The sequence below is a fragment of the Notechis scutatus genome, chromosome 4 (assembly GCF_049901735.1).
Source record: "Notechis scutatus isolate UNSWTSFEM ecotype Mainland chromosome 4, rNotScu1.2, whole genome shotgun sequence".
In the NCBI taxonomy this organism is placed as follows: Eukaryota; Metazoa; Chordata; class Lepidosauria; order Squamata; family Elapidae; genus Notechis; species Notechis scutatus.
The window spans coordinates 40,958,239-40,983,110 of NC_142012.1; the positions used below are offsets into that span (position 1 = coordinate 40,958,239).

At 38.6% G+C, this 24,872-nt stretch overlaps 1 protein-coding gene across 2 annotated transcripts; it reads left to right on the forward strand.

The window, feature by feature from the left end:
- The first annotated feature begins 387 nt into the window (after positions 1-387).
- ZDHHC2 (zDHHC palmitoyltransferase 2) lies at positions 388-22,571 on the forward strand. Of its 2 annotated transcripts, none has more exons than XM_026667093.2 (13): positions 388-1,092; positions 4,089-4,115; positions 5,312-5,406; positions 7,470-7,590; positions 9,301-9,370; positions 9,847-9,879; positions 10,358-10,478; positions 14,395-14,527; positions 15,509-15,635; positions 15,778-15,867; positions 17,382-17,494; positions 19,865-19,940; positions 20,173-22,571. In XM_026667093.2, the coding sequence occupies exons 1-12, from the start codon at positions 918-920 to the stop codon at positions 19,903-19,905; spliced, it is 1,146 nt and encodes a 381-aa protein (XP_026522878.1). In that variant the 5' UTR covers positions 388-917; the 3' UTR covers positions 19,906-19,940; positions 20,173-22,571. The 2 variants fall into 2 exon arrangements, with proteins under 2 accessions (XP_026522878.1, XP_087819330.1); XM_087963204.1 differs by lacking the exon at positions 388-1,092 and adding an exon at positions 1,616-1,701 and having other exon boundaries at positions 20,173-20,313.
- The last annotated feature ends 2,301 nt before the right edge of the window (positions 22,572-24,872 follow it).

The following is a 24,872-nucleotide window of genomic DNA, read 5'->3' on the forward strand; positions in this document are numbered from 1 at the left end:
AAGATCAAGATGACAAGACTAAATTCACCCTATTAGTCTAAATTTCAAAGGGAGTTCATGCTGTTATTACAATAGTGTTATGTTGCCAGAATTAATTTATCAAAATGAATTTCTTCTGTGCTGGCCTATGATCATTATAAAAATTTGATTTCATTTAGATTTCTTCCTTTTGGTTGCAAGATTGCTACATCGCAGGGAAAGGTCCTCCTCCTTATCTCGTGTCATATTTATTCAAACTAGCCATTCATTCCAAACCAGTAACTTTATTCCTCAACTTCCCATCCGAAGACACAGTCCCAAACGTTGCTGTAAGGATTTGATGTAGATTAGCAAAACGCTTACTGGCGCAAAGTTTACCACCTAACCGCTGCCAAAAGGCTGAAGAGCAGACGAAGAGACAACGGGAATTAGAGCAGGTGGACACTTTCCCACGGTCCCATACTCCTTTCCAATGAGGTACCAACCCCGTCCGTCCCTAGGACCTCAGGATGGGTGGACCCCGAAAGCCCACGCCGCCGCCCCCTCCTCCGCTGGGATACTAAGCGGAGGGGGGGAGGCTCGCCTTTCCTCTCCCCGCCCTTCGCTCGCATTGACAGCTCGCAGTCTGGGGCGTTAGAGGGAGAAGCCTCCGTCGCATCCGCTTTTTCCTCGGTCCCGGTTCAGGGATGGGCAGCTGAACCCACTTCAGTGACTGACGGACGGCCGAGCGGGAGGGGGGCAGCGGTCGGTGGCCGGGGGCGACCGTGGGGGGGAGGGGCAGCCTTTGCCGACCCCGAGGAAGACAGCGCTGAAGGGGAAGGCGGCGAAGCGCTGGAACCTGCCAGCCTCTTCTGCCGCTGTCGCTGCCGCCGGGGATGTGCGGCGAGGGCCCGGGCCCTCCTGGCAGACGGAAGAGCTGATTAACCGGGGAGGGGAAGATGGCGTCTCCGGCGGGGTCGGTGGCTTCCTCCCGCAGCTGCTCTCGGATAGGAGGCGGGAGGCGACACTGCCTGTGGCGGCGTGCCGGTCCTTTCCTTTACTGGGTGCCGGTCCTCTTCATCTGCAGCATCCTGGCCTGGTCTTACTATGCCTACGTCGCCCAGCTCTGTCTGCGTGAGTCCCTTTTTTACCCTCCCTGTTGATGGATTCTGTATGGATCTGGTGTTGGGAAACAAACTGGTAATTTTAAAAGGAGCTTGATTTTAAGGCTTTAATTCATTAAGAAAGATCTCTTGAGAGTAACTATCTGTTGTACAGGAAATAATGTCTCCTGGGGTAAGTGTTAGCATGTGTTAATCAAGGCAGAGCAGTAAAAACGCCTTGTGTGCGCTTGCTGGTATTGAAATAGCAATGTTTATCAGCAATATATAAACAAACGCATGAAGTAGACACACATTCTCTGTGAAGCTGTATATCTAAGAATGGAAAGCAAAATGAGAAACTTGATTTTTAATACCTGTACATTATCATCTTCTGGGTAAATAAGCTCAGTGAAGAAATGGATAAAAATATCACAATTTAGATTCTTTGCTCTGGTCCAAAACTTGTAAACACTTTTATATTATAACCAAATTACCTGCTGGATGGTGTAATTAAAGGTATAAAATAAGGAATTGTATTTTTCAGAATCTAAGCTGACAATCTAAATTTCATGAAGGTTGGCTGCCATTAAAGTATGTTAAGAGAATAATGTCTTATTTGAATATGGTCTAACATTGTCAGGTATGTTAATTATTTGTTTTGCTTCTTTTCTGAAATGTTGATTATCAAAATACCTGAAGTGCCCACACTCTGTATTAAAGATTGCCTTTATAACCAATATCCATTTTTTCTTACCTAAAAGAAAGATGAGTCTGCATTAAGGAGCTCCTTTGGGTGACAGAGAGAGAATATTAGAAGATACTTGTTTATTTCCATTATTGTCCTCTCAGTGAACCTAAGACAATTCTATCATTTTAAAAATAAATTACACTGAGAAGCCTAATATGATAAGTATGCTGAAAATGAAATGAATAGTAGATGATATTACTGTTTCTCATGAAACCATAGCAACAGTCTCTTCAAAACCTCTTCACCATCTCAATCTGGAATAATGCTATTCATGTGATTTTGATTATATACATCCACTATTTCTTTCTTTTTTCTTTTTCACATCCTTCCCCTCAGTTTTCTTCTATTTTTCTAGAAATGTGAAAAAACAACAACAAGAAAATGGTGGATTGATTTTTGGTGCAATCTTTTTTAAAGTGAGGATGTGATCTAACTTTTATGTCACACTCCACTAATTCATAGTTTAATTATATGAATACTGTCCAATTTTGGTTTAGTTTTATCTCCATGGAGAATTTGGCAGCAATACAAAATGAGAGTAGTTGATATTTTGTTTGTCCATATTGTCTGACATTCAGTGGTAAAGTATGTTAAAATATGGAGACTAAACATCACTGTTTTGCCTCAGAATAATTATAATTTTCATTGTATGTGGAAATGAGCAAAAATATCAAGGAAATATTTACAAATGAATGTTCCTAATTTTTGTCTTTGAATTGAATAAAGAGAAAGCAAAATTTCAGTACTATAACTGTCAGATCATTATCAGTTTCCAAATCAGCTACAATTTATTCATTCTTAGTAATTAGTCATTCTGTAAAACAATTAAACAAATATAAACATTTCATTCTTTAACAATTCATATTTCATGGAATCATTGAATGTAAGGTTGGGAAAATGCTATAAAAGTAATGCAGTTAAATCTGCCGGAGTCCCTTAATACAGTTGCTGTGACAATGGTAATTCAACCTCTGTTTAAATATTTCAATAAAGGAGAAACCACCATTTCTCAGGAGGCAATCTGTTCTTCTGATGTTCATACAATTAGCATATTTTTCTGATGTCAAACTAAAATTGGCTTTCTTCTAATTTAATCCCATTGTTTCTTAATAAATGTAGAGTATATTGCTATCCATCAAAAGGAACTCTGAGCAATGAACAAAATAAAATAATATACAACTTAAAGTAACAAAATTGAGACTTCTATAAAAAAAAATACCTTACCACACAGAGTAACACTAAGATTCCAGGCAAACTCCTGTGAGAGAAGCCAAGGTTTTCATGGCCTTCAGAAAGGTCAACAAAATCTTCTCCTGCCTTGTAGAACAGCTCAGAATGAATCTGCTCCATCTTCTGGTTGATCTTAAGATACATGAAAATGGCTATCAGATCTGTCCCAGTTCATTCTTGAAAAATATATAGTGCCTTCAAACACTCCCAAGTTTTTCATTGTATTCTCCCTATCATCTTAGTTGCTGTCCTTTGGACAGACTTTAATTTGTAAAAGCCTTTCCTGAATGTATTACTCAGAACTTGTAATGGTCTGTGGGAACGTCCTTGGAAAACAGGAGGAAGAATAGACAACAGAATAGACAACTATCACAGAACAGATATCTCAGCTGAGGGAAGCAAAAGGGACATGGGAAGCATCTCTGGAAAGACCCTTTCTGGTTTTCTGGGAAGTAAAAGTAAAAGAGGGGAAGAATGCTTTTAGGCTTTCAAGATTCTGTTACTTTCAAGATTCTGTTACCTTGCAATAAGTGTTAGAATTCATGGTTAGTGCTTTTTGTATGGACTACATGGATGAGCTGACAGAACTAAACATAATATTTAAGGCATGAACTGACCAACATAAAATGGAGAAGAATGATGACCTTTTGATATTGGTACTATAGGTAGTCCCCGTTTAGCAACCGTAGTTGGGACCAGTAACTTGGTTGTTAAGCAAAATGTTTACTAAGTGAAAAATTATGTGACTGCAGCTCTGCTTACAGTACAATCTTACTTCAGCTTTCCTGTGGAGGTCATAAATGCAGATGTTGATCACAAAGTTACTTTTTATCACTATCAAAACTGCAAATGGTTGTAGTTTAAGGCAGTTTTTAAGCTAGGACTACCTGTATGCTTCTGTTGATGCAGACTAACACTACATTTGTTTTTAGCTTGGCTAAAAACCGACCTCATTAAAAGGTCGGTATATATGTACCCCAGAAACTGAGAATGCTTTTTTGGGGGGTCCAAATAATGACAAGTTTTCTAACTGAACTTTTCTCTTGCAGTAACAATATCAAATATTGGAGAAAAAAGTAAGTAATAGCTATTTTTTTCTACTTTGTATTTTATAGAGTGTAAGGCTGCTTTAGTGTATATATGTTCAGGCACTTCATAAAATTTTATTTATTTCAGCAATAAATTATTGAAGATTGCATGCCTTTTCTAACTGAATTTTAGGCTGCATTTTTATTTCTATGTCTCCCTATAGATTGATAATTAATTGGTCATCAGGTTTTCTAAGGAAAAGGGGGACAACAGGTTGATCTATCTTCTCTGTGTGTATGACCACATACAACCAAACATTCTTTATAATTTAATAGAAGAAACTGAGGAAACTTTAGTTGATACTACCAGATTCCTTCCCATTCCTATGCTTCAACTGTATTTGCTGCATTAATACCAACATTGTAGTACTTACATTATTCCTTGCCCTAGGAAATGGGGCAAAACTAATCAGGAGACTGTTAAGGATTATATAACGGTATCTATCTTGGGTATTGCTATGTATTTTGTCCTATCTCCTACTGACACTAAGATTGTTGCCAAACTAAGCACACTATTTTCTTGTTTTTCTTTGATTCTATCTTCTTTATTTCAGTAAATTATACACTTCTTGACCAGACATTTATCATCTTCTTTATTCCATCCATAGATAAATTATATTATATAGTAAAACTACATTGATGACCATCAGCTTAGATGAGTTTAAAATGCACTAGATGGATTAGTAGTTACTGATTACCTTATTTTTAACTAATCATGATGATTACCATATCTCTGAACATTAGCTACTATAGAAGAATTATTGATCTTAGTGGCAATAGGTTAGGACATAATTAAGTCTTTGATTTGATAGAATAGGGCCCTTGAGTTTCTGGTATTATTGTATAAACTGCATAACCATCTTGCTATAGACACATTAAGAAGAATTTCTTGCCCCCATTAGATCCATTCAAAGGAATATTGATAATGAAAAGGTTAAATGACAGAACATACAGAATTTTCTTCCTTACACAGTTTTCTATCTGAACACATTCTAGTAGTGCTTTGTAGCTTCTTTAACAGCCATTATTTTATAGTTCTATAGATGTTGTGATAGCATTGTTCTTTATTGTGAACCATTGGGAACATTTGGCTCTTTTCTTTTTTCTTTTTCTTTTGGTTGTCTGTATATCTCTAACAATTCCCGTCATTTGCTTAATGCCTTAATTTTATGATCTTGTTTTAGTGGTGTGCCTGATTGCGTATCATCTATTTTTCATGATGTTTTTGTGGTCTTACTGGAAAACAATCTTTACATTACCAATGAATCCTTCCAAAGAAGTAAGTTATAATTTTGTGCAAGAAAAATACTTATTTACTAATTTTCTTTCTGGTGCACAAAGGTTCTGTGTATATACAGTAAATAATATCCTACATAAATATATTCTCTCTTGTTTTCCATCTGTTCATCTGAAGACACAGGCTATCAACGTGTGTACTTTATTGATAGTGTCAAAGCTTTTACCATTTATGTGAAAAACATTAGTTTATATTGTGTGTTCTTTCATGTTCTTTTTTCCCTAATTTGCTATTATAGAAATAAGGATATCACATATAAAAGGGAAAATACCCCCAACAAGTGTATCAGTTCTTTAATACTGAATTTACTTAGTCTTGTCATCAGCCTCAACTAACTGTGGTAGTAATAATTTTAACATATTTCAAATAGCATGTTGTTAAATAAAATTGAAAATATATATTACATTACAATTTATACATGTATAAATGGAAATATATAATACTGTTGCTTAATCTTAGTAAAGGAAACAAAGAAAATCATTTTTGTCTCTATAAGCAGACCTATTATTTTTTAATTATTTAATAAATATAAAATAATGCATTATTTAAAATGTTGATTTACATCTATGTATAGCAGTCATTTTATAATGACCTGCAAAGGGCCACTTCTTTCATTAAATGATATAAAACATTGCTGATAATATTGTGATTTATTCAATAATTCCTCTTCTGAACACTGAACAAGATTGTCTTTTAACTTCATTTTCAGATAGCCTTTCAGATTTACTTCTCAAAGAGGCTAAGGGCAGATTTAGTTTTAATATCTGAAATATTCTATCAATTTTATAAGGAAGAGAGATTGATTTTCAATATTATACAATTTTAAAAAATTAAAAATGAAAACCTTAAATAGTTGTCTTTTCATTTTTTTTTAAAGAATATGAATGTACTTTCTTCCTACCAATTTCACTTAACAATATGGAAGAGGTAATTTGTTAGGTTTCCCTTTAAAAACTCTCAACGCAGTCCAGGCTTCAATAAATCAGATCTCTAATTATGTATAAAGTTATAATTTCATGTTCAAGCAAATGTGATTACAGGTAATCCTTGAGATACAACAGGCCATTTAACAAATGTTTGAAGTTACCACACATACCCCAAAAGCTAAATATGAACCCATTTCAAAGTCATGAACCCTGCAGTACCCCCATGGTCATTTTCCCTTACAACCAGCTGCAGAGACTCTTCAGCACACCCACCCACCTATTATCACCCCATCCTGCCCGGCCAGCTCCTCAAAGGCAATGGGCTTGCTTTATCCAAATACCAAGTTCCCTACACTCCTCCCCACCCCCATTTCCCAGTCACCATTTACTCACTTTTCCAGAGCTCAGGAAGTCAGGATAGAGAAGGGTGCTCCCTTGCTCTGCCACCTGGCACAATCAAGAAGAAATCCTGTCACTTTTGCTTCCATTGCAATCATTTCCTCTCCAACGAGTATATAAATTGCTACAATTTCTTCTTAGTGATAACCAGTGCTAGCTTTACACTAGTCTTATGCTGCGAAGCTAAGAAGAAATGAGCAAGGGAGAAACCTTCTCTACTCCAAGTTCCTGAGCTCTGGATATCTTCAAAAGGTAAGTGTGCAGTTGTGACATGGTGGGATAAGGAGGTGGCCCATAAGGCACTAGGGAACCCAAGGGGCAGGAGGCAAAGAATGGGATATCTCAGATATCTTCTGCATGTGCCTGTGTCTGCACTAGCGCCTCCCACAGTTTCTCACACCAGTGAGTCATCCCATTCTCTACCTAATAACAACCTGTGCATTCATTTAATGAGTGCATTGGGAAAGCAGGGACAGGGAAGTTGTTGATCATGTGCTTCATTTAACAGAGTCTATGACTTCCAACAGAAATGGGCAATCTCCATTACTGTCATAAGTTGAGGACTGTACCTGTATAGATAGCCTTTCTGAATTGAAAAAGTAGCATCCACATCAGCTTGTAAAGAATTGTCTGTTTAGTTTCAAATCTTCCAATATTTAGGTAAATGTCTAAATATGCTTACACTAAATGGTTAATAAATAATGATTTATTATTTCCTAGTTCCATCTGAGCTATTCAGATAAGGAATTGATGGAAAGAGAACCTAGAAATGAAACCCATCAAGAAGTGTTGAAGAGGGCAGCCAAGGACCTCCCTATAAGTACAAGAACAATGTCTGGAGGTAAATATTTGTCAATAATGATGTCCTCCTGATTATTTAGCAGACATAAGTTAAGAGTATCCATATAAAATCTAAAAATTTCATTATGAAATACATTAAATAAAAAGGTGGTTGGTTTCTGCCCAGTGATTTGCTTAAAATGAATTCACTTGTCAGAAAAAGAGCAAGCTAGGGAACATACTGTTTGGCTAGAGGGAAGGACAAAGAACATCTAACATTCTTCTTATCATTAGGTGTTTGGTGGATTGTCAGGTGTACTATGGCAACTAGTTTTGTGAGACTGCTCTCAAGATGCTCATCTAGAGCCATAGTGACGCAGTGGTTAGAATGCAGTACTGCAGGCTCCTTCTGTTGACTGCTGGCTACCTGCAATTTAGCAGTTTGAATCTCACCAGGCTCAAGGTTAACTCAGCCTTCCATCCTTCCAAGGTTGGTAAAATGAAGACCCAGATTGTTGGGGGCAATATGCTGACTCTGTAAACCACTTAGAGAGGGCTGTAAAGTATCATGAAGCGGTACATAAGTCTAAGTGCTATTGCTATCCAGAGTGCTGTGTGATCTCCAGCTTTGGTTCTCTGTTAAACAGCCATTCAAAATGATTCTCTGTCTATAAATTTTTGCTTAACAATCCATGAAATCACCCCTGTTGCTTCTCTAGCCTATGTCCAGCTGATGCCAGAGAGAGATAGAATCTATGCCTGCTGCTTCTTTGCACAGTGGATAGTCCCAATTTATTTACTTGAATCTTTTTGGAAAAAAATCAAAGCCAGTCATAATATGCCAAAACCAAGTGAAACAAAGTGAAATGAAATGGTCTCTCGGGAAAAATATATTCAAAATTTAGGATATGATGTTGGGTTGTTTTGCTTTTGGCTCTCTTTAACAGACTTTGTGATTATGTTCCTTTTTGGATCAATTGTATAACTATTTGAATAGGATGATTACTTTACAGCACTTCCAGTCCTATTGAATGTAGAGATTGTTTCTTAGGAGAACTCTGCATAATTTCAAATTCATGCAGCAGCAGCAGCTATTGATTACAGTTTTATCAAATAATTGTTGGTAACTTTCAGTAGTTATGGTCAGAGGTGGTATTCAGCAGATTCTGACCAGTTCTGGAAAACTGGTAGCAGAAATTTTGAGTAGTTTGGAGAACCGGCAAATACCACCTCTGACTGGTCCCGCCCCCATCTATTCTCTGCCTCCCAAGTCCCAGCTAATCTTTTGTTGTCCTGCACAGAAGAACGGAGCTGGAAAGCAGGATAGTGGGGTGGGGTGGGAATGGGTTTTCACAGTAACCTTCCCCTAGGAGTGGGGAGGGAATGGAGATTTTACAGTATTCTTCCCCTGACATGCCCACCAAGCCATGCCATGTCATGCCCACCAAGCCACGCCCACAGAACCAGTAGTAAAAATGTTTGAATCCCACCACTGGTTGTGGTGAAAAGACCTTATAGTCTCTTCAGTTGCTTTCCAAACAGCTGATTATTTGCCAGTATTTGTTAAGAGTTATTAAAACCCTCTTAGTACAAATTAACAGGGTAGAATTGTAATGTGTAACATCATTTCTTTTTTGTGTCCAAAAAGAAACATGGGATTGTTAGCAAAATGACTTTTTGTTACATACTTTTTACAATTGTCTGGAATATGCAGGAAGATATGCACAAGGCAGCAAGTAGGGTAAACATAAATCTTTTTGTGTCTTTACAGCAATCAGATATTGTGATAGATGCCAACTTATAAAACCAGATCGTTGCCATCACTGTTCTGTCTGTGATAAGTAAGAAACAAATATTAAAATATTTGCAAAGCTGAGAACTTATTTCCGTCTTGCTGGTTGAAAGTAATTTCAGAAATGTTTGTTTTATTTATTTATTTAAGCACTTATGTAGCATCTTATGTCAAACTCCAGTTGGCTCCTAATCAAAAATAAAAATAACATAGAAGCATACTTAAAACTAAAGACATAAAAACAAAAACCTGAGCTCAAATCAAGCTTCCGAATATTCAGTCACTTCATTTTATGCCAGCTAGAGGCTAGACAGCTTCTGGCTGGCATAAATAAGGTGACGACAAAATAGGGAAGTTATCATATGAATGATATCTAAGTCAACTCAAGCACAAATTAGATTACTCATTTAGATGCTGGTCCTGTCATACCGACTTGTTCTATGTGTTAAGATAAAAGTTTTGATGCAATATGATTAACTTTTCTGTAAATGCTATAAAATAATCTACATTTTTTGTCTTTTTAAGATGTATTTTGAAAATGGATCATCACTGTCCCTGGTAAGTAAATTTTTTTGTCATTATAAATATCAAGAACACCAGGAAACTGGCTGTCTTTATTAGCAAAAAAAAAGATTTTACTGTGGCTACTTTAACAATAATAGCACTGGTCAGAACTGAAGAACTATAATGAGAAGCGATACTGTTGAAACCAGTTACTTTAAGAAACTCCAGGGAAGTTTCTTAACATACCAGTAATATACCAGTTCAAAAGCTGTGTAGTTTTTGTGGAAAATATTGAAAGAAATACCTTAATAAGCCCAGTTCATCTTTCTGTGTTTAATTTTTGTGACTTTTACATGTTTATATTTGTAATATTATTATACTGTTCATTGATATAACTCCTTTATTTAAAGAATTATTCTAAAAAAACAGAAGTGTGTTTACTTATAATAACAAATGGAGTATTGTAAATGATATTTTGTGTGTGTGTCCATTTATACATATATTTTCAGCAATTTGTATTCTCTTTTCCTAGGGTGAACAACTGTGTTGGATTCTCAAATTACAAGTTTTTCCTTCTATTCTTGGCTTACTCTCTATTATACTGCCTTTTCATCTTTGCGACTGAGTTACAGCATTTTATTAGATTCTGGACAGTAGGTTTCAGTTCATTTTCTGGTTCTGGCGATTATATACACTATTGAAACTCTTGTGTCTATAAGCTTCAATTAGGTGACATTGGAAGATGTAGGGCAGGGTGTCAAACTCAAGACCTGGGGGCTAGATCTGACCCACAGGTTGCTTAGATCTGGCCTGCGGGACTGCCCTAGAAACAGCAAAGAACCAGTCTGTGGTGCCTCTGCCAGTGAAAATGGAGCTCGGGAGAGCCATGTGCGGTCCTCTTGAGCTCCATTTTCGCTGGCAGAGGTTGCAGGAGGCTGTCACTGCCAAAAGCAGAGCTCAGGAGCCTGTTTTTGCTGACAGTGCTTGGGCCACTACAGGCACCCCCGACAGGAGTGACGTCGAGCTGGCCACATCCACCCTGACCATACTTACCCTGCCCCCCCCCCTCGGGGTCAAACACAACCCTGATGCAGCCCTCAATGAAATTGAGTTTGACACCCCTGATGTAAGGGAAACATTATTGAAATGGGCTAATGTCAGGACTCATGACTTCTGTGAGAATGAAACTTGGGAAAGCTGTAGATATTTCAGCATCACTGGACCTTCTGATTATACCGTGTTTCTCCAACAATACGGCCTCCCCCAATAGGAAGTCCCAGCATGTTTTATAGGCATAAAATCAAATTAAGCCCCTCCCCCCAAATTAAGGCCTATATTAAACATGCAAAATGAGAGGGGAATGGCAGGGGGGGCCTTGCCATTAGGAAGTACTTTTGTTGCATACCTGGATATGGTGCTGCCTGCGTTGACTTTGGCGTTGATGGGGCACTTCGTATCGAGAGACCTTCTGCCACTGTTGCTTTCCCTTCTCCCCATGCTGCCGCGGCGTTTGGCGCAGCCACGTGCGGCCAACCAGGGCTCCTCCCTGCAACCGGAGCCTGGCGGAGACACTTGGCTTCTGTCGCCGCCTTCCCTTCGCCTTCGAAGGCAAAGCCAATTCTTTTAAAAACAACACCCTATTACTGGTATGACAAAGCCTCCCCTGCCCAAGAGGGCAGCCCAACCCCACATGGGGAGGCGAATCTCCTGGGGCCGCAGTGCAGGATCGGCCCACCCTGGGAGAAGCGCCCAGCCGCCATCCCTGCCTGGTGCCGGGCAGAGCGCAAAGAGCTTCACCTGGGGTGCCCAGCGCAGCTGACAGGCGGGCCCTCCTGCCTGGCGGCAGAGCTCTCTCCAAGGCAGTGAGCGCCTCCCCGCGGGACCCTCTGCTCATCCTGCCAGGGCCGTGCCAGAGCCGTGCAGGCTGGGCAGAGCCGGGAAAGTGAGCCGCGTGTGCGCGCCTGCCTGCCAAGTGAAAGAGCTGGGCTGACCCGAGCTTGGCTTCCTTCCCAAGTCCCTCCAGCCTGAACCCGAAGGGGCCACTAGGAGAGGCTTCCCAAGGCAATGATAGCGCCCACCTATCCGCGGACGGAGGTGAGGCAACGGCAGCGCTGCTTCCCTGGCCGGCGGGTCCGGAGGAGAGAGCCCGAAGCCGCCGGTCCTTTCCAGCCCTCACCCAGCCCATCCCCCATCCCCACGCATCTCCAAATGCGCTGGCAGTTCCAAATGCTGCAGCAGCATGGGAATCGGGCAGAGGCACTCACTCAGCGGGGCTCAGCTCAGAGGAGGACATGGCGCAGGCCATCGCCTTGCCTCCCTGTCCACGGATGGGTGGGCGCTATCACTGCCTCGGGTGGCCTCTCCTGGTGACCCCTTCAGGTTCGGGCTGGAGGGACTTGGGAAGGAAGCCAAGCTTGGGTCAACCCGCCTCTTTCACTTGGCAGGTGGACGCGCACCTGTGGCTCACTTTCCCGGCTGTGCCCAGCCCACATGGCTCTGGCGGATGGCGGAGGCTCAGGCGAGGCGCTTGCTGCCGGGCTCCACCACCAGCAGGAGGCCTGCCTGTCAGCTGCCCTGGGCACCCCAGGTGAAGCTCTTAACGCTCTGCCCAGCGCCAGGCAGGGATGGCGGCTGGGCCCTTCTCCCGGGGTGGGATGATCCTGCACTGCAGCCCTGGGAGATTTGCCTCCCCACATGGGGTTGGGCTGCCCTCTTGGGCAGGGGAGGCTTTGTCGTACCGGTAGTAGGGTGTCATTTTTAAAAGAATTGGCTTTGCCTTCGAAGGTGAAGGGAAGGCGGCAACAGGAGCGCCTGAAGCCGAGTGTCTCTGCCGGGCTCCGGTTGCAGGGAGGAGCCCTGGCTGGCCGCTCGTGGCTGCGCCAAATGCCACGGCGTTGCTCTAAACGCCGCGGCAGCATGGGGAAAGGGAAAGCACCGGTGGCGGAAGGTCTCCCGATACGAAGTGCCCCACCAATGCTGAGGTCAACATCAAGCCGTTGCCGCCCACCCGAGGATGCAAGGGGGGAGAATTAAGTCACCCCTGAAAAGACAGCCTAGCCGTTTTTCCGGGGGTCAAAAAAAAAAAAGGCCCGGCCTTATTTTGTGAGAAACACGGTACTTCCCAGAAACCCATAGTTGTGTGGTACAAGGGAATATAACAGGCATTGGGATTTAATTATATATTGGAATATTCATTGGAATTGGAATATTCTGAATTGTTTAGACTTTGCTTAAAATCTATTTAGCTCTATAGTTTTTCAAACAATGTTCTGCTTAAAGTTAGTCTTTAAAATTGTGTCTTCCTGACAAGACATAATGAGAATCAGGAATATGTGAATTCCCACACACACACACACACACATATTCCATGTACAGTATTAAATGTTATGGATGTTAATTACAGTAGTATTTTGGATCATTAAATTAAGATAGATAGATAGATAGATAGATGATAGATAGATAGATAGATAATAGAAAGAATGAATTCTTTATTGGCCAAGTGCCTTCAGTATTTTTAGTACTTAAAACTGGTTGGAAGTCAATTAAAGAGTACTTAAATTTTTCAAGTTTCAACTTATAAACTTAGTTCATTCATCATGTTTAGTTGTAATTTGATTAACAATTAATTAGCTATGATTTAAATACATCACAAACACCTATAATTGGATTTGAACAACCATGGTCTACAAAACACCATGTTTGAGTTTGCACACAGTCTTAAGGTACATTCAAATACTCCTCTACTTTTTTCTGTATAATAATACAAATAGTCATAGACTTATGACCACAGTTGAACCCAAAATTTCCATTGCTAAGCAACACAGTTATTAAGCATGAATCATGTGGCTGTTAAATGGATCTGGCTACCCCATTAACTTTGCTTGTTGGAAGCTGGCTGGGAAGGTAACAAATGGTGATCACATGATTCCTAATTGTCAAAAGCCCAAATTTTGATCAGGTGACCATAGTTTGAAAACCGGTCATAAGTCACTTTTTTCAGTTCCATTGTAATTTCTAATGATCACTAAACAAATGGTTTTAAGTCAGGACTACCTAGATTTATAACACTTCAATTAGGTCAAATATAGCAATAGCACTTAGACTTATATACCGCTTCATAGTGCTTTACAGCCCTTTCTAAGTGGTTTACAGAGCAGTATATTGCCCCCAATAATCTGGGTCCTCATTTTATTGACCTCAAAAGGATGGAAGGCTAAGTCAACCTTGAGCCTGGTGAGATTCGAACTGGCAAATTGCAGGTGGCCAGCAGTCAACAGAGGTAGCCTTCAGTACTGCATTCTAGCCACTGTGCCACCATTATATTATAATATAGTTATAATATAAATCAGTATTTTTTAAAGTTGACAACTTATAACATGTGAAGACTTTATTCTGTCCAGGGAATTCTGGAAGTTGAAGTTCATACATCTTAACATTGGCATGTTGGAAAAAACATTGGCATAAATAAGACAAGATTGTATGCAGTCATTATTGATCTAACTTGATTTTTAAATAGATGCATTTATGTGTCTAAAAGAACATTGAAACATTTTTTGTCTTTCTTTATAGAATGGCCTTCCTGATACTCAAGCCAAATTCCATATTATGTTTTTGTTCTTTGCAGCAGCTATGTTTTCAATTAGCTTATCTTCTCTCTTTGGTTATCATTGTTGGTTAGTCAGTAAGAATAAATCAACTTTAGGTAAGAAATTATTATTTTTTAATTTTATATATATACATATATATATACATTTGGAATATACATCCATATTTTGTGTGGACAATGTTGATTCTGGGTATCATTCACCTTAATCCAATTACAATAACAATATTGGTAATCTTTATCACATTTATTAAACTTAGGTGATCCTCATAAAATTATTTAAATAACAAGAAAAATGTCTAACATTTGTAAACCTCTAATCTTTCTATCTATTGTTTTTGTTTATTCTATAAAAATATGCGTTCTAATATTTCCTCTATCTAATTTTATTTCTGCCTCTATCAACTTACAAGTACCTTAATATTTAAAAGGCAATTCTTTCCATCCATCCATCTCTTGTTCTCATTAGTGCTTCAATTTTTATCCATTTTTTTACTTGCCTCCCACACTCCTCATCTTTATCTCTATCTTTGTCTATACAGTGGGACCTCAGATCGCGACTGTAATCAGTTCCAGAACTACAGTCGCAACCTGATTTGGTCATGACCAGAAACACAACCAACTGCGCATGCATGGACAAAATAAATGGCACAAAGGGGAAATCACTGCAGTAGGGAAAATCACCGCAGCTGTGTTCAGTCGCCACACAAAGATATGTTCACGATCAGAAGCAAAACTTTTCAGAAAATTCTGGTCATCACCCGATTTGGTTGTGGACAGAAGCATTCACGACCTGAGGTTCCACTGTATCTTTCTTGTTCAGTCAAAGCATTTCTCCCTGTACAAACTTATGCTGGCAGTTTCCCCAAATGTCTACCCATGCTTCAATCTCCTTATCAAAGATACCTTCCTGCCTATCCAACTGTTGATTTATCTGTTTTATTTTCTTTGATCTTTCTTCCTTTATTGGCTGGTTTGTCAGTCCTATTTTTTTTAGTTAGAATTTTATTTTATCAACAAACCACTCTGTCTCTTGAGCGCTATTTTGAAAATGTTAAATAATGTAACAATTTCTTATAGAGGCCTTCCGAGCGCCTGTTTTTCGACATGGAACAGATAAAAATGGGTTTAATTTGGGCTTCAGCAAAAACCTAAGGGAAGTCTTTGGAGATGAGAAAAAGTACTGGCTATTGCCAATTTTTACCAGGTGAGTTCTGCATTTAAGAGAGCATCGTTTCCACATTAAAATACGTGAGCTAAATACTTTTTAAAATTAAAACTTAAATTCAACATTAAAAAAGCTTTTGAGTGCAGTTTGCTTATTATATGTTTTTTTAATTAATTTGCAGCCTAGGAGATGGATGCTCTTTTCCTACCTGCCTTGTTAACCAAGATCTTGAACAAGCTTCCACTCCTGCAGGACACAATGCAAATAAAAAGTATGCCTATATATTATTATTACTATTTCTTTATGTACAGAATGTACTGCATGTGTGTATTTATTTATTTAAATTTCTTAGCCACCCAATACTGGTAAACTCTGAGTGTTGTACAAAGCTGGAGAAAACAAAAACAGCTAAAAACATTGAATCACAGACACAGAACAATCTAATAGACAGCAGAAATAACAAAGCAAAGTTGAACAATTGAACAAATAATAAATATCAATCCCAGGTTTGGGACCAAAGCAGATTTTCACAACTTTCCAGAACTCCAGGAGAGAGAGAACCAACCTTATTTCTGTGGGGATGTTGTTCTGGGAGCAGTGGGGGTAGGCACACTTCCTAGACCCCACAATATTTAATGGAGGGGACCTAGAGCGCATCCACTTTGCTTCAACATAATGGGCAGGCAGAAACAATTGGAAATAAGTGGTGTCTCAGTTACCCAGGCTCAATGTAAGTTTATATATTATAGTGTGTGTTGTTGTTTGGTATAGAAATAATCATCTTATACTTCAGGCAGTGGTGAGATACAAATAATTTAACAACTGGTTCTTCCTAATGACCGGCTGGGTGGCCGTGGATGGGGGGGGGATATCATATGACTGAGTGGGCATGGCCAACTCTACGTCATTCACGTGGGTGGTGCCTGTATGGGCCAGGGGTTGGGGAGGGAATCCAGGGGTCTCCAATAAGTGGGGTGGGAGGAGGGCAGGAGGAAAGAAAGAAAGCTCCAACCTCTGTGTGTGTGTGGGGGGGGGGAAGAGAGGGAGGATTCTGATCCAACCTTGGAGAGTTATCCAGGGCTGGTGGTGATGTTCTCTCTCTCTCTCTCTCTCTCTCTCTCTCTCCTCCCTCCCTCCCTCTCTCCTCCCTCCCTCCCCCTCCCCTCCCTCCCTCTCCCTCCTCTCTCTCTCTCCTCCCTCCCTCCCTCTCTCCCTCCCTCTCTCTCTCTCTCTCTCTCTCTCTCACACACACACACACACACACAATCACACACACAGAGGTCCCTCATCCCCCCACCCTTCAAGGCAGCCACATCCCAAAAAAGTAGTCTGTAGGACGACAGTAAAAAAAAACGTTCAGACCTTCCAATTTTGCGAGATTTTTTTTTTCCATGAGAAGTTGGAAGGTCTGAACAATTTTTTTTTTCCGTCGTCCCACAGACTACTTTTCTTGCCTTGCATGCGCAGTGGACAACGGAGCCAGAAAGCAGGTTATTATTTGTGTATGTGCCTGTGTATTCGTGTGTGTTTGTGTGTGTGTAGGTAAAAACAAAGGAATGGCTGATTGGAATGGTAGTCAGATTTCAGATTTCAACTGTGCCAGGTGAGCAGACCCCTTTCCTTACCAGCAAACTATCTCTCCCTTATCAGCAAGAAAATAACATAGGTGTTCCCCTGCTGTTATTAGGAGTCAGGCGCAACTCAAGCTATAAGCACCCTGATAGATAATTCAGTTCATGGAATTGCTTCTCATTCAACTTTTGGAAACCCTTTTTTTTTTTACAGTGAGAATAGTCATCATTTTCCGGCTAAGACATTGCGAGATTCTCAGAGCCACCTTCTTACTGATCCTCAATCTTGGACAGAAACCAGTGCAGATACTGAAAAGAACAAACTGGGTAAGAAATTGTTAACAGTATTTTTATAGTACATTTTAAAAGTGTCTTGTTAGACTGAGGCATCAAATCGGATCATTTCAGCCAAAGACAAAATGAGAACATTTTAGGCTGACAAGCTGAAAGTTTGGACTGGGCACATATCTTGGTACAGATAGACCTCAGCTTACAACCATTATTTTAGTAACCATTTGAAGTTACAACAGCACTGAAAAAACTGACTTACAACTGTTTTTAACACTTACAACCGTTACTGCATCCTAATGGTCATATGATCAAAATTCAGATGTTGGCAACTGATTCTTCCCAGGGTCATGTTACTGCCTTTTGTGACCTTCTGACCAGCAAAATCAATGGGGAAGACAAATTCAGTTAACAACCATATTACTAACTTAACAACTGCAGTGATTCACTTAACAACTGTGGCAAGAAAGGTTGTAAAATGGGGCAAAACTCATTTAACAACTGTGTCACTTGACAATAGAAATGTTGGACTCGATGGTGGCTGTAAGTTGAGGAGTACCTATATAAGAGGTTCAGAATGTTGGCATTTCCCTTCCTTTGAAGAAATCCCTTCATAATGAACAAATCAGTGAAAATGATTTCATTTTTTCTTCTAATGAAACTTGTTTTTCATTTATTGACTGTAAATGGTAGAAATAAATAAGGATAGATGAACTCAGTGTAGAATTGTGAGAACTGAAGTCTTTGTTCTACTAATACCACTCTTGGTGGTATATCCCGTCCCAAGCAACCATCACTGAACCCAATATACTAGATTTATTTATTTAGCGGATGACAAATACATGGACTTATAGTAGTTCAAATGTTAATGTCCAGTCCACCCAGCCATTCAAGGACAGGGTGGTCTATGTTGAAAAAAATCAGGCATTGGGCCAATAAAAACTCTTGATGGACATCAGACACAATGTGATAGGTATTTTGTCGAGGAGCACCACAGCCACATTGAGGGATAGAGACAAGATCCCACTTAAACAGTCTTGGCAGACACCATGTTGGGTATGGATCCTATTCAGTTGACCAATGCTGGCAAGGAAGATCAAAACCTGGCACCTTTTGTGTAGGGTCATCTACGTAACTGCATGTATCTGGGCGTTCAGCAGTCCTTTTGGTTTTCCACTGTGTGTTGATGTCAAAGTTGTTAGCTGTTGAGTGAGCTGTAATTTTGCTGTACTCCTTCACTAAGGCTTCCTGCCTTGGTAGAACTGGTGGTGCAATGTGGCTTAGGACAGGAGAGCCATTTTGTTTATCCGTTGCCATGTATTTAGAGAGCCAGGAGTTCTACAAAGATGTCTGACTGCCAACTGTCATTAACTGCCAATTCTTCAATGTAGTCTGTCTGCCAATTGTTGCTAGTCGCTTGGTTCACACTTCTGTGCTATCCAGGGTGCACCACGAGGAGGCGAACTAGCATCACACTGCAAATACTAGAATTACTGTTCTACTAGCCCTGCCCTATAAATGAAAACCTGCTGGGTGCCTTTGGGCCAGTGACTGTCTCAACCCAATCCTCCTCACAGGGCTGTTGTGTGGAAAATAAGAGGAGTCTTAGGTACGTTCACTAACGAGTTATTTATAAAAATAATCAAGGCAGTGTTTAAAAAATGGACAATTTTTGTTCAGTTTACACATACCTTCCCTTTTTTAGGGAAGGATTTTAATAGGGCAGTTGGCTACAGCTTCAGAGAACCCTCGAGAAAGGGTGAGAATGATCTTCTTTTCCAGTCAGGTTTCAGGCTGAGATATATTGTAGTATTTGAAAGAGCATTGATAGCACTTGTGAGTGACAGCTGGCAGGACAAGAATGATGTAACTTTCCTGATTCTTCTGACCTATCAAGCAGTCTTCCATTCCATTGATTGTGTTTTCCTTCTGGGCTCATTCCAGGGTTTGCAAGGTGGAGACACTGATTTATATACTGTACATATAATATTTTTTTTGAGCCTGACTGGCCAAGTGATATAAAGCTTCTGTCTTAACATATGGATGCTGTTAGAGTCAAGGTGGGGAGAAACAAGAGTCAAGTTCAAACCTAGTGAGACAGCGTGGCAGGGATTTTGGCTATCCCATTTGTGAGGACTTTTCAACTTGCACTTCCCCAAATGGCAATCACAGCCAGGAATGTCTACATAGATCTGCATAGTGCACAATGATGTTCTTTCCTTAGTTGTTTTTATTTTTATGTCACTGTGCAGTTGAACTATTGCCACACACTCTACATGGGAGGTTATGAGTGCACTTTGGTTTATCCAGACAATACTTCTGCTCTAGTTGTCAGTAAGCTTCAAGGTGTAATTTATTTAAAACAAAATTAAAAATAATTGCTCAAAGATAATCTTTTCTTTTTTAAAGGTATGAGCAATCCTGCATTATCTATGGAAAATGAAACCTAGTCTTGCAAGGAAAGAAAACAACATTGGGTCTTATAGTAAGTTATTTTTTAAAACTTTGCTGGCTCTTTCATATTTAATGAAATTATTCAATGTTTCTCAGCTTTGTGGCAACTTACAGATGCCTGCTGGCTGGGGAATTCAGGGAGGTAAATCCACACATCTTCAGGCTGCCATGGTTGAGAAACATTGCTTTACTTTGTAATTTCTGTAGTTGTGTAGAATGAAAGCCATTAACCAAATTATTTTTCAAATCATACTTTTTTGTAGAACAGCACAGTTGATGAAAGGATGAAGAATTCATCCACTACATCATCATTCATCAAGCAGATATTCAGTCCACTGCTACATGGATGTGCTCAGAAAAATTTCAAGGCCTAATTAGCTGCCTCTGCATCACTTGAAATATCTGTTGACACCTCTTGAATATCATAAAAAATAATGGTTTGGCTAACATAGAATATGGTTACAATGCAAAATGTAAGTCTTGAAAATGACACATTGGGAATGTGGAAAATCTTAATTTATACAGGACAACTGTATAATCTATTAGAGATTATAGGCGTGGTTTTTGCATTGACATTTATAGCTCAAGTGAGCATAAACTTTATATATAATCTAAACATGCTCTTGGAAGCAGTTTTTGAATCTTTAAATGGAAATCTTGCTTGTGATTTCCACCTGCAAACTACCTTTATTCCTTGGACTATAAAGAAAGATTTGTCAGTTCATTGAATGGCTTGTTTGTTGATTGGATATAATGAGCAGAAGATATTTTGATTGCTTCAGTTGAAACGGCAAGACTGTTTTAATTATAAACTAGCCTCAGGTTGGACAATCATGCTCACGCATCCCTTTATATAAGGGCTAGATTATAATTTCTCTTATTTCATAACTGAGAGACCAAAATGAACTTCACATTTATTTGTATATGTAATAATAAGAAGGGTAGTTAAAACCATGGTCAGAGCAAGGCTTTTTGAAACTTTGTGATGGCGAATTCAGTTACTCAACCTTATTTGAAATGATTTGAGAATGGTCAACTTAAAACCTTGACCTATGTTTGTATCAATAAGAGGCTTTATTGTAACTGAGCATCTTTCAAATTGCTGCGTTCCTTGCTATTACCCTGGTGATTTACATATGAAGAGATGTATAATATCATGTAACACTCATTTCCATACTTTTACTGTGGTTTAAATTATATTCTTAATAAGATAACTGGATCTAGCAGAGACACTTTAAATGAAATTAATTATCTGGGGCTTTTATGAACTTTTATATGATCTAAGAACCGAATTTAAGATTTACAAAATTTTGGAAGCCAAGGAACTTAACAGTTTCATAGAACTGGTTTTATCAGTGCCTTTGCATGTACAGTGGAAGATGAAATTAATACATTTAAGCTGCACATAATGCAGTATGCTGTTTACATAAAATAGGTTAAAATCAATTTCAAAATGGTCCATAAACAGTTTGGTTAAGGAAGAATGTGAGAAAATTGTACATCTTACTGGAAAGTATTTCAGAAACAAAAAAATTGTTTTCAGAATCACTTTGGCAGTCACTTTAGACTTCTAAATAGGCACTACACATAGATCTGACTGAATGACATTCCCTAGCTGCAGTGGTCTCAAATATTTTTTTAAAAGCAACACATTATTTTCTGTAGCTGTATACATTTTAAATATTTCAGAATGGCCTTGTGGAGAATAAATGAGATAGCATGATGATATTGTGATGATATTATTACAACTGTAATAGTATAGATTTGGATTTTTCCCTGATATTTTAATGTATTTCAAAAATCTCAGTAGGATCTAATCACCAAAAGTGCCAGAATATGACCCATAAAATTTGGGATATTTGAAAAGGTTGTGTACTTCTAGTTTATAGTTTTACACAACATATATTAGCATTGACAATTCATTTTCATAGCAGTGTTCTAATTATTTATATTTAGATATGAGAAAATCAGAGGAATAAAATGAGAATACTCCTTATACTGCTTAATCATCATATACTGTATATTGTGAAATGTTTTGCTCTGTTGGGTTGTCTTTAAAATATGTGTAAATTGAAGGGGAAAAGTTGTGATTCAGTTCTCATACACTTGTTAGATATAACACCTTACAGTATTTTTCAGTAAAATTCAAATAATGGAACAGACATGTCTCTCTCAGCATATCTTCATGAAAACGGAGACTGTCAGTTGTCCAATGCCAAAATTTTGCAGGGAAGGGAGACTTGAACATATTCAGGTAATAAGAGCCATGTAAACTAGAAAGGAGCTGATGGTAGACATGGGACTTTAAAACAATGTACTTTCTTTTGATATATTGGGCATGAAATGTATTCATTCAAATTGTTTTTTCACATTACAACCATCACTATTTTGCTCTGGAAGTACATTCTGTTGACTTTTACAAGCAGATTTCCAATAAAAGATTTGGGATTAGGGTAAGTAGTGGTATAGCAGTGACAATAAAGAAAAAACAGGCATCTCTGCAACATGGTATTCTAATCAGTCTTGTTCTAATTCCCGTTGTAACTGTTTGAGAAAAAGGATTCTTTGCATTATCTGCTATATACACTTGCATTTGGGAAACAACTTTGATGAACTGAAAACTAGGCTTCTTGCCTGATTAAAGACAATTAATTATAATCAACTATATGATTTTTTGATTGGTTTATTGCTAGGGAGGGCAATCTTTGTGTTTGTATGTGTGCCAGGAAAGAGCCTTGTCATTTTCTAACATGTTTCACTTGTTTTAGAATTCCCACTATAGTTTTATCAGATTCCTGTGTTACATGTACACAAAGAAACTTGGTAATGGGTAAGTGGGTATATTGTGATTTGGGATGAACGTAAGTTCTGAAGGGGAAAAATACTTGCATTGCCTTCATGCAAGAGAAAAAAATGCTTCTATAGAAGCTGAATACAGCAAAAAGAAACTTGAATATTTGTGTTAGAAATTTATTGACGTATTGAGCAAGGAACTTCTTAAATGCCTGTAGCACAAACCTATGTATACATTGGTAGATTTATTGTTTTTCATATTTTTTTCTAAATGTAGGAAGCAAAATATTTAATTATAGCAAAATCTGAACAAATTGATTTGAATGTTTCAGTGTTATTCATCAGATTTTAAACATTCCTTCCGCACTTGGAAAATGTAGCTACTATCCCGTCCTATTAACTGGAATCCAGAATATTTGGGTGAAATTAAGCTGCCACAAAAATGGTATAGATCCGTGATGGCGAACCTATGGCACGCGTTCTACAGGTGGCACGCAGAGCCATTTGTGCAGGCACACAAGCCCCAGGCAAACTTACCTCATTGCGCTTGCGCGTGCCTCCCAGCTGATTTTCGGGCCTTTTTCGGCCTCCCAGAAGCTCAAGGGAAGCCTCTGCAGCCTTTGGAGGCCGAAAAACAGGCCCATTTCGTCACTTCTGGTATTTCTAGAAGTACCAGAAATGACGAAACAGGCCCATTTTTCAGCCTCCAAAGGCTGCAGCATCCCATGGTCACATGATGTTTTACAACAGTTTTGCTGAAGAACATGCCCGCAGTGAACTATATGCTCCCTTAACAAATGTGTTTGCTCCACAAGCACTGTGTTCACTTAATGACTGCCACAAAATGGGTGTAAAATTGGGTTGATAAATGATTGATCCATTTAACATCACAACTTACAACCATAGTGGGCAGGCTACATTACATTCCTAAGTCAAGGACTACCTGAATAATTATGTTCCAACTGCATTTTCTTTCACTCTTCCTGCACCTTTCATATCAATATTCAAACACTGAATACTGTTAATTATCAACAGTATGTTTTGGTGAAACCATAGCAAGTACAAAATTTCACAGCAAAACTGTAGCTAGATGACAGTACTATTGACTGAAAATAATGTTTTAATCATAATTTTGGTTGATTTCTAAATAGGACTCCCCGTGCACTGTACAAATGCATAAAAATTCATAAATGTAGACTTTAGTTAACTGCACGGTCAAAACTAACCTATTTTTGTGAAATGGGTTAGTAGCCAACGCTACAGTTGAAAAAAAATTGTCATCTCTAAAAATGCAAATTGCTACCTTATTCCTATAACAAATCACACCAGTCTATACAAGATCAGTGATAGATACCACCTAGTAGTTTTGTCATATAAACAGATTGAACAATAAAAGCTGTGTTAAACTAGAATTTGGAAAGTTGCAAATCATATATATAAAATACAAATATATAGTATACATCTAATAGGCAATTCAGTTCAGGTTGTATGCCCATTAGAACATGTACATGAGCATAGCAATATATATTGCACAATTTCTTAAAATATTAATTTTTCTTTTATTTTCAGGAAAAATTGAATTATCATTCCCAAATAGATTTTCTATTATCTGAAATAGAAACGTCTTTGAAAGTAAATTATGGGCATTATAGATCTATCCACTAGCCCAATAATTACTTTTCTACTTAAATTTTTGCAGACTTAATATCCATGATATTATTTCACCTGTAAATGATGGCAACTTTATCCAGAATAGCTCAGAACACTTGAGTAAATTTTATTTTTGAGAAAAATATGTATTCCTATATCAGGATTTAGAAACAGCAACGTTCTTCAGTTTGTCTTTCTGGATAATTTTCAAATGTTGCTGTACCATTTAAAAAACAAAAGAACAGAACACAGTTGAGTGAACTGTCCGTTTAATTACATGGAATCAACATGGAAAACCCCAGTTTTATATAACATGGAATATTCCAGTTTTATATAAAAGGTTTTGAAGTCGTAGTTTTTAAAAATTCTTACATTGCTTATAGAGTAATGCAAGTAGAATTCCACCTAGAGTTTGTAAAACAAAACCCAACTTCTTTAAATGGAACTAGCTGTTTCATTCAAGATTGAACACTTTTCTAAAATCAAATAATTTCTGGAACCCTCTGGGGATGGAATCTTC